Raw genomic sequence first — 16,794 nt, 5'->3', positions numbered from 1 at the left:
TTTCTTTTTCACCAAGGCTTTCCTGTTTTGATAATTAATTTTCCTACATTCGCTCTTTCTTTTTATTTTTTACGTTGCTTTTGTGTAATTTTTTCCATTTCTTTTTTTCTTTTTACGTTTCACATTCCTTTGCTCATATATTTTAAGTTTCTCGCTTTTGAATGTTGACTTTTTATTCGTTAATTTTGACTTAATTTTAGACTTTGAACATCTGATTATTGAATCTAGTTTACATTGATACTTTATTGTTAGCTCTTTATTGTTTACTCTTTGCTTTTTACGTTTCATTCTCTCTTATTATTTAATTTTTTCCGTTTACTTTTCACTTCTGCTTTTACTTTAAGCTTTTCAGTTTTCTCATTATTTCTTATATTTTATTCTGCTTTGATTCAATTATTTTTTCACGACCTAACTCTTTACATTTACACTTTACATATCACTGTCATGTCTTTCTTTTCGATAATATTCACTTATCATTGGTAACATTCTACTCTATTTTTAATTCTACTTTTGTTTAGTTTTTCATTATTGCCGTTTCACTATTTACTCTTTACTGTTACGCTTTTCTTTGTAGCTCTTCACTGTTTGGGGTTGTGTGTGTTGCATCTGTGTTTTTTTCTGTTTTCTTTCCATTTTCATATGTTGTTGTTTATATTTTACTGTATACTTTTCATATTGTAATTATTGCTTTGATCATGTTTAGTGCTCCTTATCACTTTCTAGTTTTTTTTGTTTATTGTTTGCAGTTTTGTTTTCAAATAGCTCGTTTTATTGTTGATTTTTTTTTTGATTTTTGATTTTTTTTTAGCTATCACTCTTGAACTTTGAGTTTTGAGTTTTAACTTTTACTTATGAGTTTTTAGTTAGGAGTTTTGACTTTTGGCTTCTGTCTTATGCCTTTCCGTTGTCAATTTCGAGTGTTTGTTCACAAATCGTTTTTAGACAGATTGTTTGTGCCAATGAAGATTTTTGAGGTACATCGTTTAGATGTTGAGTTAAAAAATTGATACAATAAACTTTGAGTTGTTGACTAGAAACACATCAACAGTAAAAATTTCATATATAGTTACAACATTTCATTCCGTTCCGTTGTTAAATTCTATACTTCTGACGTTAAAATTTACTTTTGTTATTGGGTCCTTAATGCGATTATTGTGGAAACTTTTGTGGTTCTTTTGAATATTTTCCGAGCATTTCGCCGGTAATCATTTTTCCATGATTTAAAAATTCCATCTGTGTGCAAACGACTTCAAAACCTTATCAAGAGTTTGCGTTTGACTTTAATGCGAAACTGTTTTTATCTTGGCTAACCAAACCAAAAAACGCAAGTGGGAAGCAGCGAAAAATTGCTTTGAGTATCGTTCGCCACATTTGCCTGCCTTCGCAGTAAATGGCGGTTCTTCTCGATGGCAATATTTTCATGTATTATTCATTATTTTCATTATTATTTCTAATGTTCCTTTCTTCTGTTAAGGACCTGCTGCTGCTTTCATTGAAAATGAGAGGTTTTGCCGCTTTTTTTGTTCTTTGCTCGACTCTATGACAGGCTTACCAAACGTCTTATGTACCTCCTGCTCCCGATTCGGGAAGATCTCAAGTGTCGTCTTTACATACACACAGCCAGGACAGTCGATCCACAACACGGAAGGGAGTTGTTACTCGAAGCTGTCAGAGCTTTTTACGCCGTCCGCCGCCGCCGCCTCGGAAGCGGTGGGTGGCGGATGATTTTCCTGTGTTGTTCCGAATGGGGTCGATTACAGAGTGTGGCAGCATAAAAATGAGCGAAGAAAAAAGGGCATATTTTTACGTACAGCCACTGGTGGGTAAGATGAGTAAGAGCAAGAGAGTGAATTACCACCACTACCGCAGAATACGGCGGGCGACTTCTTGGTTGGTATGGTTGTGCGTTGTATTCTGCCGCGGAAGGACATCGGCGCGAGCGAGCGGGCAAAAGCAAGTGAGTGAGCGAGAGTGAGTCGCGGTGTAGCTTATGGGAAAGATTTTTATTTTCTTCGACTTTTCTTCGGTCTCTCGGTGATTTTTATTCTTCTTGTGGCGTGATAACCCTCGCCTTCGCTCGGGCGTACGGTTCCGCACTCCGACCGGTCGGAGGTTGGCGCGGTTGACGATAGTCGCAATCGCAATACCGCAGCTCGTCGGTTTGAGCGAGCTCAGAGGACACAACAACCATGGTCACGGGATGCTACAACATTTGCGAAGCCAGTGGAACACGTGTGTGCGTTCGGGTGCTGTGGCGGCCTGGCGTCGGGGGAGTGGGTTGGAGTTCGTCGGTTGTTTATTTTTTTCGCGCTCTCTCTCGCTCGCTACTACTTCTTCCTGGACGGCATTTTTCATCCCATCCTCCGCTGGTGCTTCTCGGGTGGTGCTGGAGAAGTTATACCACGATACAACCACACACCAGACCACCACATCTCGATATATTCCATGAAAACGACGCTGGAATCGGAACTCGGGGAGGCAACAGCATCGGCGAAGGCCACAAGGCTTTGGTTGCGTATTTCGGTATCTCACTCATCATCATCATCGTTGGCGCACAGTTACCGCGATCGTACACCACAACGGCAGCCAGTTAACCGAACAACCCGACCGCTGACACCGTCGCCAGATTGTGGGCCACTTCGGGACGGAATCCGTCCGGGCGAATCTGTTTTCCCGTCGCGGTTCCTTCAATCAAGTGTTCTCAGTTTTCTGCGGAATGTACATACGGTTGACGGTGGAGCAATTCGTCGGTTGCCGCCGCGTAGTGCACAGTTAGGCTCATGACCAAGAGTGATATGTGGATTTTTTCGAAGGATTTCTTGGAATGGAAGAAGATGATGGAATGTGACTAAAAATCAGCTGGATTAGAATCTCCGATGGAAGCATTCGCAATTTTAACGACAATTTGTGTTAATTTAGTGCATTGAAGTTGTGAGTAATTTGTGATATTCTTAAAAATCAATTTTAGGTGGTTCTGAAAATCGTGCGATTAGAACTTAAAACTCAAATTAGATTTCGATCAATGGAGAGTTTTCAATTGATGAAAGACAATCTCGAGTTCATTCACAATTTGAATAGTAATTCTGGATGAAAACAATAATTCCAACTATTACAAATATTTGTGTTTGGAGTCATGTTTTGAACAAACACAGTTCCTTTATCACCTAAAATTGATTGTTTCCGCAGAGTAAAACAATAAATTTTTCCCACAACTTGTGGTTCACGTTGCAGGCGCAAAGTGCAATGAATTTTAGCTATGGTATTTTATCACCAATAATAGCCGATCACCTTCCGAGGTCCGCCCTCTTCTCCTAGTGGTTGCCAATGCATCAAACTAAAATAACCGAATACCGGGCTGAAAACTTTGTGGAAACGGCCACGAGCTGAAAAATATCTATTCTGCCAGAATACTAACCATTCGATATTAATGACCTGTACGGATCATTCCGCGTCTAAATCCGGAGATCGAAGAGCCATCAAAAAGCTAGCAATAATATCAAATGGGTTTCGGTTGCCGGAGGCTGGCAGCGGGCAGAGCGTGGCGGTGGGGCTTAGCGCAAATGTGCGGTGAAGGTTATTACAAAATTAATTTATTTAAAATGCATGCAACGTGCACCCAATTTTGCGCCTGCATTGTGCGGTTACACACTACACATACGCAGCTGGACCCAGCCATAGAACCCTCAGCGCCGGCCCGATGGCCAACAGACAGCCCGATACCCGTTTTTGAATGATGTTGCAGGCTCCGGTTCGATGATGATGCTGATGATGAAATATCGACTGGTTCGACTTTGTTACGGACAAATAGCGCACAAAAATGAGATTAGATGCAAAATCATGTTAAAACAATAGATTTTAGGTTACTGCGGAAGCCAACCGCGCTCGATGGATTAGTGGGCAGTGCGGCAGAGCCTTTGTTTGCGTTGGTGTCCGCGTATGGAAATATTTTTTGAAACCTAGGCGTGATTTTGCCGCGGAAGTTCATTAATTTTGTTATGCTCAAATATTGGCTCCGGATTGGAAGCCAAATATTTTCCATCGTTTAGATGGCGTAATTAGATGGTGGAAGTTTTTTTATGACCAATAATTTTACGCGTGATTTCATGTTTCACTGCAAATAAACTTATGTCTGATTATGTCTTTCAAAATGACCTAATTTGATTTTTCATATTAAAATTGTTTAGCCAGTGTAAAATAGAGCCAAACACAAAACAAAGTAATTTGAGCAAAAGCACGAACAATGCTATCAATTGATGCTGATACAGAATCAGGACAGTGTAGTGAACGACACTCAAGTGAAAGTTTGTGATCCGATTTGTGACTTGACGGTCTTGTGTGAAAATGCATCTTGCGGCTTCGGAAGTAACCTCCACAACGAACCCCACTACGATGGATCTGCACGGTAGTGGCAGTGGAAGTGGTGGAGCCAGTTCTGAGGGGGTAAACAATTCTAGTGGTAACCTGGAGAGCAACAGCTGCAAACACCAGCAGCAACAGCTGACGGCGGAAAGCCTAGCCGAACGCACCATCGATGGACTGCTGGCAGATCATCCGGGGGAACTTGTTCGAACCGGGTCACCGCATGTGGTGAGTATTCGTAGGTTTAAAACTTTTCAGATTCGGTTTGACCCAAGATATTAAATAATTGTTAAAAATTGCAGAGTTTTTGCGAAAATTTGGTAAGATTCAGCATTAGAAACTCTATCTTTCTGACAGGTCACACGCATTTGTTCGGTTTATTTTCCTTTAGTGAACCTGTATGTTGAAGAATCGATAAGGCACTCACCGTCAAGGCAACTGTCACACCAAAACGATTAACGGTAATGCAAAATTATACAGCTCGCCCGTTTGGATGTTAACAGTTGCCCTAACGGGGAGTGCCTTGTCGATTTTCTAACATACAGGTTTACTACTTACCTTTATCGACTCTTGTTTCACTCTAGTGGGTGATGCACAAGTCTAAAATTGAAACCTTTTTCGTGTTGCTCCATACTGAAAATCGAATACTATAGTTGTAAAACACAATCCGTAAAAGAATCGCGCAACACGCGTAGGAATCAATTGTCAGGCTTGCAACAGTAAATTTTTGAAACAGACTTTACATATTTCTATTCGGTAATTTTAGACTTCTCGGAAGTAAATTATTTCAACTTAATTAGTATACTGTTGAATAGTTTTTCGATCGGAATATTGTGAGGTTTTGTTGTGCGAATGATTTCAGTTGAATGAAGTTTTTCGATCAGATTTTCAATTAAAAATTTCAACAAAAAATATATTCTTCATTGCATGTGTGCAGTTACATGCAATATGAGATCGTAATAATAAAGTTAGATTGACAGTTTTTGAAATTGATTATAGTCATAGCATAGCATAGCATAGCATAGCATATTTGATCGCCCGTGTGTTGCCCGCGATTGACCAGAATCAGCTGAAATTGCACAAAGAACCGTCAAAATGGTGCCTAGGAGTAGCAAGCCATTTTCAGTGTACAATTCCTGGTGATCTTTCTTTTCACTGGTCAATAACGTAGCTGGCCACGCCCAATGCAGATCAATAGAGGAAGGGATATCGGGAGTGTTAGTTTAATACTTGTTGCTACTAGAGACCGAGGAATCCTCTGCATCATCCACAAGTATCAAAGGAAGGAATTAGTGTTAATGGAAAGGAATTGATCTGGATCCATCGAGGTTGATGGTGCGATCTTTTCTACACCAATTCGCGCACGATATGGTTACTTCTCGGTCTCTGGGCAACCGGTCACCAGGAGACGATATAAATAGAACCACGCCACGATCGCTGCATCGGCATTCAGGAGAATTAAAGTTTCTAGTTATCTTCGCCAACCTACAATCGTTAACAGTCTGGATCACACCAAACTTCGCGTTTCATCCCGTGAACTTTTTAAATTTACCTGGAAACAGATGGATTTCGTAAACGCAACAACCGCACGCCAAACGCAAACTAAGCAAACTACTGGTACCAGTGGTAAATATCATACCGCGTTGTTTCGTGACATGATGAATAAGCGCTCAAATAACCGATAAAGCAAGTGAGGGGGAAAAAAGTCTCTGACCAGAGAGCCAATACGAGGCACACCCGAGCATTATACGATGTAAGGTCATTGATGTTTGGTCGTTGAACTTCGAAACCGATGTATGAGGATAGTCACACTGAGCGCAGTCAAAATACCGCGAGCAAAACCTAATGTAAAACGCGGTTACTTATGCACCATTCTTTTCTCGAGTAATAATCTGGTTCGGGAAAGAAAACCGACTAGGGTTACCGGCTAAGGATATTTGCCTAAAAAGCGCGGACTTTGTAATTCGCGGAAAATTTTATATAAACTATAATACCTACTGAGTATAAAAACTGGCAAAGTTGCATGCCTTCAAAGCCAAAAAAAAAATTAGAAAAATGTCAATATGCATATCAATAAAAACAGAGTTCGAAGTTCATTTACGAAATGCCAAAACAATCGCTATCAACATTCAATCGTATGGTCTATTGTTATGCCGACCAACGAAATTTTCAAAATTGATTTAAAAAAAAATTGTTCAGGTTTTGCAACATTCGTCCAAAAGCTAGTAAAATCATAAAATTGGAGCGTACCATCGAATACAATACCAGTAAAAACTTGGAATAGATAAGATAGCTTGATCTACTATATAACGTTGTTATATAGTAGACCGCAAGCGCTCTGTCCATGCTCCCATGGCGCACCTGACCCACCTCGAACACTTCTACTGAAATCGCCCAGATAACTCCAATAACAACCCGATCAAGCTACTCCACGTTGGCCGCCGAATGCCAAGACCAACCATAGGAAAGGCACTCTACAGGTACGCAGCATTGCCATCAGGCGTGCAACATTGAAGTGGCGCGGCTGCCCCGGCTGGGCATTTCATGCCCCGGCTGGACATTTCATACACAAGCGCCACCAGGGTTGCCAATGTTCCAGTTTAAACTAGATTCCTCCAGTTTTTTTCAAGTGATCCAGTCAAACAGTTTATTTCCAAAATCTTCCAGTTTTTTGAGATATTTTCCAGTTTAATCCAGTTTTTTATTCACTCAAGCCCCGATTGGTTTTCGGAATTTTATGAAAAAATTTTAAAACGGATATTTTGTAGATTGATAAATTATTTTGACAATCCTTAACACAGGGGGGCGAAAAATTTTTCAAAATAAAATTACCTGATTTTCCCTGAAATTTAACATCAATTTCCCTGATATTTTTCAGCATTCGGCACAAAAAAGTAAAACGCAAATCCGAAATCACAATGAATAAAGTATTCAATCGGATTTGAAACCCAACAGCAGATTTTTTTTCTTCATCTATTGCCCAACAGTAGATGTCCCAAATTAACCTTTTGCGCTGGAAAAATCAGCTTTTGCACTAAAGAGCCGCTTAAAAAAATCACTTCTTGGTTTGAAAAATTTTCCCCGAATATATGTCAGTTCCTTGATGGAAAAATGAATTCCCTGACATTCCTTGATTTTTCAGGTTTTTCCAGGTTTTCGACCGCATTTTCAGTATACCATCTTCTCGCACGAAACACGGTCAAATAAAAGACGGCATGACATGGTTGAGATAAAGCCAATCAAATAGATTTTACCAGACCATAAAAAAATCATCTATATATTTTCTGTTGCGTAGCAGTTAAAAAATTTTCAGAGGACTTAAATACCAAAAGATAGCGAAGTCAGAAATAATTGAAATTTAAACTTTACTGATGTAACGGAAGGAAATGTTGCGTTAATACTTTTGTTAAATATAAAAGTAAATGGATAAGCTTTATATCCTAATTTTGAGATAGATTGATTGCGTTATTTTAAATTTTGCTGCTGTTAGAGGAAATTTTTCAGTCCATAATTTTAACAAAATGTAAGCCCATAGCAAAATAGTACTGATTAAAATGAGTAATTTTTTGCGAAGAGTTATCGCTTTAGTTGCTGTATCCAAAACTGACACTGGATTCAATCCCCGTAACAGAAAAGCTTTTTCACAATCCTTTTTTTCCCTTTTTTCTGAATTTAGTTGGGATCCAGTTTTTTCCAGTTTTTTCTTCAGCCTTTTTCCAGTTAAATCGAAAATTTTATTGGCAACTCTGAGCGCCACCCATGTTACAGTCACTGCTCGTTGAACTCATATTATTAGGGTTACCATTTCGTCGGAGTTAAAAATCAGGACAATTTTTTCCAGCAAAAATTTGTTCTAAGCTATTGTTATTTTTTATTTTTTATTAGGTATCAATAAATAAAACACGTAATTTGAGATTTGCACTTCAAAATACGCCAAAAGCCTCATATTTAACGTATTTCTCGAACGATTCAATTTTTCAACTTTGATTTATTAGGCGTTAGTAGATACCTTAAAAAATGCAACAAAAATGAAGATTCAACCAAAGAAAAAAATCGTTCGAAATAAGTTCGTTTCTTCCCGGAGTCAAGATGAAAGTACTGAACAGTTTGCTTCCTTTTTGAATATCCGGCATCATTCAGAAAAATCAGAACGAATGCTCAAATATGAAAAATAAATCAGGACGCTCCAAATGGATCTCAAAATCAGGACATGTCCTGCTAAATCAGGACGGATGGCATCCCTACATATTATTGCGAATTATCTCCGAGACCAGAAAAAACGAGCTTGTTTCCGAAGTGCGTTGTCCCCTGTATTGTCTTGATAACATCACAAACACAGGCACCACTTGTTTATATTCATCAACCCATAAAGTACACCTATGCTACGTAACAACATCGTGAGAACAAGAATATAACAACACAACTTTCTAATCGCGCTTATAGCACTCTTATATGACTACTGTCACTGTGAATTACTCCCCAACATGTTTTGTGTGGTACTTGGGAAAACTCATCCGGGCCGCAGACGCGTTTACTTCAGGGTATTATAAACTACCGCTGTATTCCGAATAACGCAGATACGCCATTTCGCCACGATTTTTTCTTACTTGTCAAATAAATAAGCTACAAAACCTACTTAGCAAAAAAAAAAAAAAAAAAACTGGCAAAGTTTCATGCGTTCATAGCCTAAAAATTCAGAAAAATGTAAAACGGAATATGTAACAAAACATAGTTTTATGTTTAATTATACAATGCCAAAATAATCACGATTTAAGTACAGTTATCATGGGTTTTTATCACGCCGACCAACTACTGATTCCATAGCTTCGGCTGATGTCAGGACGGTCTCTTGAAAATTCATCACAATTATCGAAAACTTGCTTGATACAGCAACATTTAATCAAAAGCTAGAGAAGTCATAAAAGATGAAATACATAACAGTACAAACAATTTGAAAAATCATCGTAACAATGTGTAAATTATGTTGCATTTGAAGTTATATTATTTTACTTGCGTGCTACACTTTCTCAAGCGATGTAAGTTAAATACTGGTGCAGCTCGAATCACAAGCGAACAATTTTAGTAAGAGAGTGTTTTACCGTTTTAAAAAATTCGACATTAAATGACGCACGAACCCACCGTTAAAGGAATCGTGTGGCATAACCTGCATAACACAAACTCACGAATACGAATGAGCATAACAACTAGATTCGAATCTAAAACCTGCAGCAAATTTGGAGATAAACATTTTATGTAGATATATGCACTTATCTTGAAGAAATCCGACGTTTTTTGTTTGTGCAGGTCACCATTATAGTCGCAACGGACTGTTTCATTATGTACCATCATATCCGCAGCCTTCTCCGCTGCCCTAACATATAAACATGAGCAAAACGTTTCTGTGGTGCTCGCTCGCTGTCTGCCAGCAGATGGTGCTGTCTGTCGGTGGCAGTTATACAATGAAGTAGAGAAAGAAAAAGTTCTCTCCTTGCAATGAACTCCGACACGTTGCACTCTCCGTATGCTCGCGACCGTCTCTGAGAAAAATCACAACACCACGCAGAACTGTAGGGCAGCCATTTTCAAAGCGGGAAATTATTATGAATTGTTTGACTTGGGAATCGTACATTCACTTCAAAAACACTGGACAGAAAGCGAAATATTCTCCGCCACGATTTTAACTTAGATTTCACTTATTTTCCGTTATATACACTTCGAAAAAGCGCGACAACTTCGGAAGAAAATGCAAACCACCGACACCCGACGCGCGTTCGCTAACTCGTTTTTGAAATTGATTATAGTCAGCATATAAATTGAACGTGATGAAAAATCTTGTGGGAAAAATATTTTAACTGTTATTATTGTCTCAGTAATATTAATGCTATATTTCAATACAATTGAACAATACAAATTTTTAATCGGACGGGTATGGTTTTTATAATTTACAATGTTGGTTGTTGGTTGTTGGTTCTTAAGCAAAGTTACCTTAATCTTACGATAATGTATGTAGTGCTGGGACTTTTAACCGGATATGTTCGTGATCCGGTTATCCGAAGCTCGGATCACGGATGTGTAAACGAATACTATTTGGATGTCCGGATATCCGGATACGGATAATCGAATAGTCGGATATCCGGATATACTATCCCGATATCCGGATTTTTTTTCTAGCTTTTTGGCCCGTTCGAATGAAATGTAACGCGAAAATTGGCTTTTTCCACAATCCCCCATCCCCTCGTAAGTATTTATTTACATAATTCTCATTAAACTATGTTCGGATATAATATCCGGATATCCGGATATCCGACTATTCGAAAATCCGAATATCCTGTCGGATAATATCCGGGTATCCGATTGATCCGGATTTTGGATATTTGTCCGATATCCGAGGTCGGATATCCGGATATTTTAGTCCGGATAGTCCCAGCACTAATTGTATGATTGGATGCAGATGAACAAATTTGTTAGTTTTTATAATCTGCAGTGAACTTAATTCAGCAATAACGTCCTGATTTCGCAATCTCTTGATATAACATCAACGAATTGTTTTTCTGACTTCTGTGTTGTCCTTTAAATATAAAATTTTGTGATGAGAATAAACTTTGCTTACTTGCTCCGATTTCCGGTTGTTCACAACCGTAACCTCCGCCTTATGATGCGCTAGCTACAGTTTCCTGGAGCGCATCCAGTCCTCGACCTTGCGTATACAGTGCGCGGCCGTCAACTCGACCTCCTCGATAGACTCGCCGTAAACCTCTAGCGTTATGTCGTCTGCAAAGCCGACCATCACAACCCCTACAGGGAACTTGAGTCTAAACACTCCGTCGTACATGACATTCCACAACACCGGACCCAGGATGGAACCTTGCGGAACACCTGCGGTAATTGAGATGCACTACTGACCCTCCTCCGTGTTGTAAACAAGTACTCGATTCTAGGAGTAATTTTCCAGAATCCTGTACAGCGACACCGGTGGTACATGGATGCTCCTGAGCGCGAGCGCTATGGAGTCCCAACTGGCGCTATTGAACGCATTCTTCACGTTAAGCGTGACGATAACGGAATAGCGTATTCCTCTTCTCTTGCGCTGGAGTGCTACCTCCGCCGTCTTGGTGACGGAGGAGATGGCATCCAGCGTGGACCTGACTTTCCGGAAACCGAACTGGTTACTTGCCAGAACTTGTACACCCTCTGTGTACCTCACCAGTCTGTTGAGGATCATCCTCTCAAGCACCTTGCCCGTGGTGTCCAGCAGCCAGATGGGCCTATATGCCGATGGGTCCCCTAGCGGTTTCCCAGCTTTCGGTAGTAAGACCAGTCTCTGCCGCTTCCACCTATCCGGAAAGAGACAGTCATCCAGGCACCTCTGCATAACTGCCCTGAACAGCACAGGGGCCGTTTTTATCGCCAGCCTGATTGCCAGGTTAGGGATACCATCCGGTCCCGGTGCCTTGCTCACCTTTAGGGATTTGGCGATCACGATGAGTTCCTCATTTGTAACCCTCATTCGTAAGGCTGTCGTCGCTCACGGATTGGATGTTCGGCGGCTAACCGACCATCCCTGGTCTGTGTCTGAGATACTGGAACGTCGAACGTGAGACTCGACCGCCGGAGGCAAAGGGTTTGGCTCGCGGCGCGGAAAGAGTCCCTCAATGATACGCTCCAGCATCGCTGGTGATCGCTCTGCAGGCGCCAGCGCGCTTTTAGTCTTGGCCATTACGATCCTGTAGGCGTCACCCCACGGATTTGTATTGGCACTCGCACATTGCCTCTCAAAGCAGGCCCTTTTGCTGGCCTTAATCGCACTCTTTAGCATCGATCTTGCAGAACCGAATGCTGCGTGGCGCTCTGCCCTCTCTTCTTCGTTTCGCGCACGCTGCATCCTCCGTCTTGCACGGAGGCACGCACTGCGAAGGTCAGCTATCGCGTCCGTCCACCAGTAAACCGGTGGCTTCCCATTCCTAGGTTGGCGAGTCCTAAGCATGGTAGCGTCGCTGGAGCACGTCACGTCAATGGTCGACTCCGCACCATTTCTGCTGTATGTACTTTTGTTCCCAACGTTGGCCAGATCTAGGTTGAGCTTTGCCAAAGCCTCCAACAAGATCTGACCCCTCTGGTTCTTGAAGCGACTTCCCCACTCGACAGCCAGAGCGTTGAAGTCGCCTGTCACCACCAACGGCGTGAGGCCCGTAAGCTCCATGGATAACAGAACGACCATCTGGGTGAACCTTTCGGTAGACCAACGCGGCGGAGCATAGCAACTGCAGTAGAACACTCCGTTTACCTTGGCAACTACATACCCTTCTTCTGTGGTTGAGACAACCTCCTGAACCGGGAACTTGCTCGTCGTACATATGGCCGCCATACTGGACTTATCAGCAAATGATGTCTGACAACGACTCAGTGGCTGCTTGGTGTAGCAGCTGCTGGGCCGCGAAGCAATGGTTCTGGTTTAGCTGCGTCACCCTTACCGGCTGGGCACCTGGGGCCTCCCATAAAGTGTTTGGCGTCCCGTCTACCGGAACATACCATATTCCCGCAGTCCTTCGCTTTATGGCCTGCACCTCCACATCGCCTGCACTTATGTCCAGGACTTATGTCCTCCCTCAAAGCACCGGAAGCCACATCATTGCTAAAGCCACACGTCAGCTTGGCTTCATCTCCACAATAGCTCGTGATTTCAACGACCCTTACTGCTTGAAAGCATTGTATTGCTCATTGGTTCGGCCCATTCTCGAATACGCAAGCATGGTTTGGTGCCCTAATCAACTGGTATGGACTATTCGTATCGAACGTGTGCAAAAGAGGTTCATCCGTTTTGCATTGAGAAACTTGCCTTGGCGGGATCCACTTAACCAGCCTCCTTATCCTGATCGCTGTCGTCTGCTTGGACTCGACACTCTTGATCGACGCAGGAGCAAGCGCTTTTTGTTGCTAAAATTATTAATGGTGAAATCGACTCCCCGAAATTTTTGTCACTGTTAAACTTCCGTGCTTCGCAACGCAGTCTACGATCTACTGGTTTGCTACAACCTAGTTTTCATCGTACTACGTTTGGATACAACGAACCTCTAGCCTCCTGCATTCGTACATTCCTTAAGGTGTAAGACCTCCACGATTTTGGTGTGCCGTCATATAAGTTTAGGCAACTACTTGTTAAATGTAGATTATTTTAACCCGTAAACACCCAGGACGGAACTTGTTTTTTGAAAATGCCCGTTCTCAGCACTGGAACGGCCGATTTGGGAAAACTTGAACTTTTATTCAAGGGGAATAGTTGCTCTAAGTTTTGGTGAAGGTGCCACCACTCTGGACCCCTCCCCGTTTTTGTGAGACGCAAATATGTCTGTGTTTTCATGTCAGGTGGATGAAATATGGTATGTAAGAGTGAATTTTGGAGTTTTCAAATTATTTCAGTACAAAATCACAAAACTACGTATTTTCATACAAAATCAAATAGGAAAATCGTTCTTCAAATTTTAAGCTCTACAATTTTGAAGTAAGGTTTCCTGAATCAATACGCGATGAAATATTTATTTTAGCATGCAAACATTTTGAGAAAACGAGTTTATATTCACTAAAGTACGAATTTTCATGGAAACCTGATTTTCTCAGTCTCCCACAGTTGGTTTTAACTTGGCTTTTCAATTTTAAAGCTCTACATTTCTAGAGTAACGTCTTCTGAATCCAAAAATGCTGAAATATTTATTATAGCGTGCACAGATTTAGAGAAAATCGAGTTTGAATTCACTATAGTACGAGTTCTTATGAAAACTTGATTTTCTCTCAATCTGTGCATGCTAGAATAGATATTTCAGCATCTTTGGATTCAGAAGATGTTATTCTAAAAATATAGAGCTTGAAAATTGAAGAGCTAAGTTAAAACCTACCGTGGGAGACTGAGAAAATTAGGTTTCCATAAAAATACGTACTCTGGTGAATTTAAACTGGTTTTTCTCAAATTGTTTGCATGCTAAAATAAATATTACATCACGTATGGATTCAGGAGACCTTACCGCAAAAATGTAGAGCTTAAAATTTGAAGAACGGGTTTGTTTTTAAATTTTTATAAAAATACGTAGTTTTGTGAATTTGTACTGAAATAATTTGAAAACTCCAAAATTCACTCTTACATACCATATTTCATCCACCTGACATGATTTGATACATGGAGCAATTGATACGTATGGAAATTACCAGTGTTTGCTCAATCTGTTTGAAAAATTAGAAAAAAACACATACATATTTGCGTCTCGCAAAAACGGGGAGGGGTCCAGAGGGGTGGCACCTTTACCAAAACTTAGAGCAAGTATTCCCCTTGACTAAAAGACTAAGTTTTCCCAAATCGGCCGTTCCAGTGCTGAGAACGAGTATTTTCAAAAAACTAGCTCCGTCCCGGGTCTTTACGGGTTAAACGATTTTGACAATCATTCATGTAAACCTAGGTTAGATGAATTATTTGCAAATACAAATACAAATACAAGCAAATGTCTGGTTGCTGTAGTACGCTCAGAGGGCATACAGACCAGCTGACCTTCAACTTACTTTCTTTCAGGGCCAGGTTAGCGTCCCCCGACGGTAGTCGGAAGATAGCGACCTGGGTCCCCGCCGGACCTTTGCGGAGGCGGATCGACTCCTTAGTCACTTCCACCCCGCACTTCGCTTTAAGGGCTTGTGCAATGACGCACCCCTCGGTGATTTCATCCAGGTTTTTAAGCTGGAGAGTCACCTCTGAGGTGAGTGCCCGCACTCGCACCTCCTTCCCTAGGACCTTTTCCTCTACCGTTTTGTAGATAGCTCCCTTGTTTTTGGCGTCCTTCTGGAGCTCCAGTATCATCTCGCCAGTGCGAGATCGGCGGATACTCCGCACATCCGCCCCCAGATCCTTGAGCTGGGTTTACCCCTTCATCTTCTTTAAGACTTCTGAGTACTTGGACCCGTTCATCTTGAACTCTAATATGGGTGGATTGGGACAAATGGACCCTAAAGGAGTTTATAGTACTTCAGCTTAACTTCAAGGAAAAGTATCGACATCACCATTCCACTTGCCCCTTTTTAACCTATACGTTCTTGAAGATATCGAAAAAATAAGCTAAAATATGAAATAACTTTGTAAGGAAAAGTCATGGAGATATATGACCTTTGGCAAAAATGTGTGTTTTGTATGCCCTAACAATTCCTCCGAACAATACTTTCGTGTAAAATGCAACTAACAAAAGTTAAGTACAAAAAAATTTACTTTTAAGTAAGTTCCATGTAATATACTTTATAACTTTGTACCGAAAGAAAATAGGATATTCATTTGTTCAACAAAGTTTCATATTTTTGAATCTTCTACAACTTTGCTGAATAAACTATTCTTCTATCTCTTAACACAAAAAAATTATTGTTTCTAGTATTAGTATAGTAAACTTTTCATACTTTTTGACAATTTGCGATTATGCGGGTCATTCATACAAACAATTGTTCCGAAGACTTTATTAAGCTAAGATAAAGGTAAAAGGCGCTATGGAATTAAGTTCCACTTTTTGCCTTATTGGACCACTGTGCAGCGGGTTGGCGGCAGGGCCGGATTTAGACGGCGGGGGGCCCGGGGCAAATTTGTTTGTGAGGCCCTCTTTCCTTAAAACGTTTAACGATACCTGTTCTGGAAGGTGACGAGCAAAAAAAAAACCTCAATTAATCCACCTAGCGGTCAGACTCGGCCTTTCTCTTTCAAACTTATTATTTGTAAGAATAGATTTACATGAATGCTTAAATCCAATAAAGGTATATTCACTCTTTGAGTTCTAAAATATTGATGCTGTAATTAAAGTATAAAATATGAAATTTGATGTAATGTTAGTGCTTAAGAGCTAGCGGAATTAAAGAAATGACTCTTAATTTTGAACAATTTATGGGGCAACAAGACTTTCCATATGACACTGATTTTATGAAAATCGGTCCAGCCATCTTTGAGAAACATGAGTGAGATTGAATAGTCTTCAGAACACGTTTCTTTCCATAACTTCTGTTCGTTTGAAACCAATTTTGTTCAAATCGCTTGTGTAGTTTCTAAGATATTGATGTTTCGTGATTATTACATTTTGATACATAACCTCTAAATTAGAAATCAGATTGCGATAAAATTCAATAGGGTCTTATAGGGAAACTAGACGTTTCATTTGCAATTAATTTCATTGAAATCGGTTCAGCCATCTCTGGGAAAATCGGGTGAAATTAGGAGAGCGTTACACACACACACACATGCAGAAAATGCTCAGCTCGTCGAACTAAGTCGAGTGGTATACGGCATTCGGCCCTTTTGAGCACTTTTATACATTTAGTTCTTGCAGTGATTGCTATACCTTTCTAGGAGAAAGGCAAAAAGGGTGCACATACACACATACACACATACACACCCACACACAAACATACACACCTATACATGCATAT

The 16,794-nt window shown here is 40.7% G+C and overlaps 1 protein-coding gene across 3 annotated transcripts in view; it reads left to right on the top strand.

The window, feature by feature from the left end:
* The first annotated feature begins 2,038 nt into the window (after window positions 1–2,038).
* Window positions 2,039–16,794, top strand: part of LOC129717854 (segmentation protein Runt) — a 156,560-nt gene continuing 141,804 nt past the window's right edge. For 2 of the 3 annotated variants that reach the window (XM_055668072.1, XM_055668070.1), the window contains exons 1-2: window positions 2,039–2,931; window positions 4,185–4,587. In XM_055668072.1, coding sequence (XP_055524047.1) covers window positions 4,342–4,587 — 246 coding nt within the window. In that variant the 5' untranslated portion in view covers window positions 2,039–2,931; window positions 4,185–4,341. The remainder of the gene's footprint in view (window positions 2,932–4,184; window positions 4,588–16,794) is intronic. The other variant, XM_055668071.1, reaches the window with a different exon arrangement.

Source organism: Wyeomyia smithii, chromosome 1, assembly GCF_029784165.1.
Source record: "Wyeomyia smithii strain HCP4-BCI-WySm-NY-G18 chromosome 1, ASM2978416v1, whole genome shotgun sequence".
In the NCBI taxonomy this organism is placed as follows: Eukaryota; Metazoa; Arthropoda; class Insecta; order Diptera; family Culicidae; genus Wyeomyia; species Wyeomyia smithii.
This window is presented reverse-complemented; position numbering and strand designations above follow the sequence as displayed.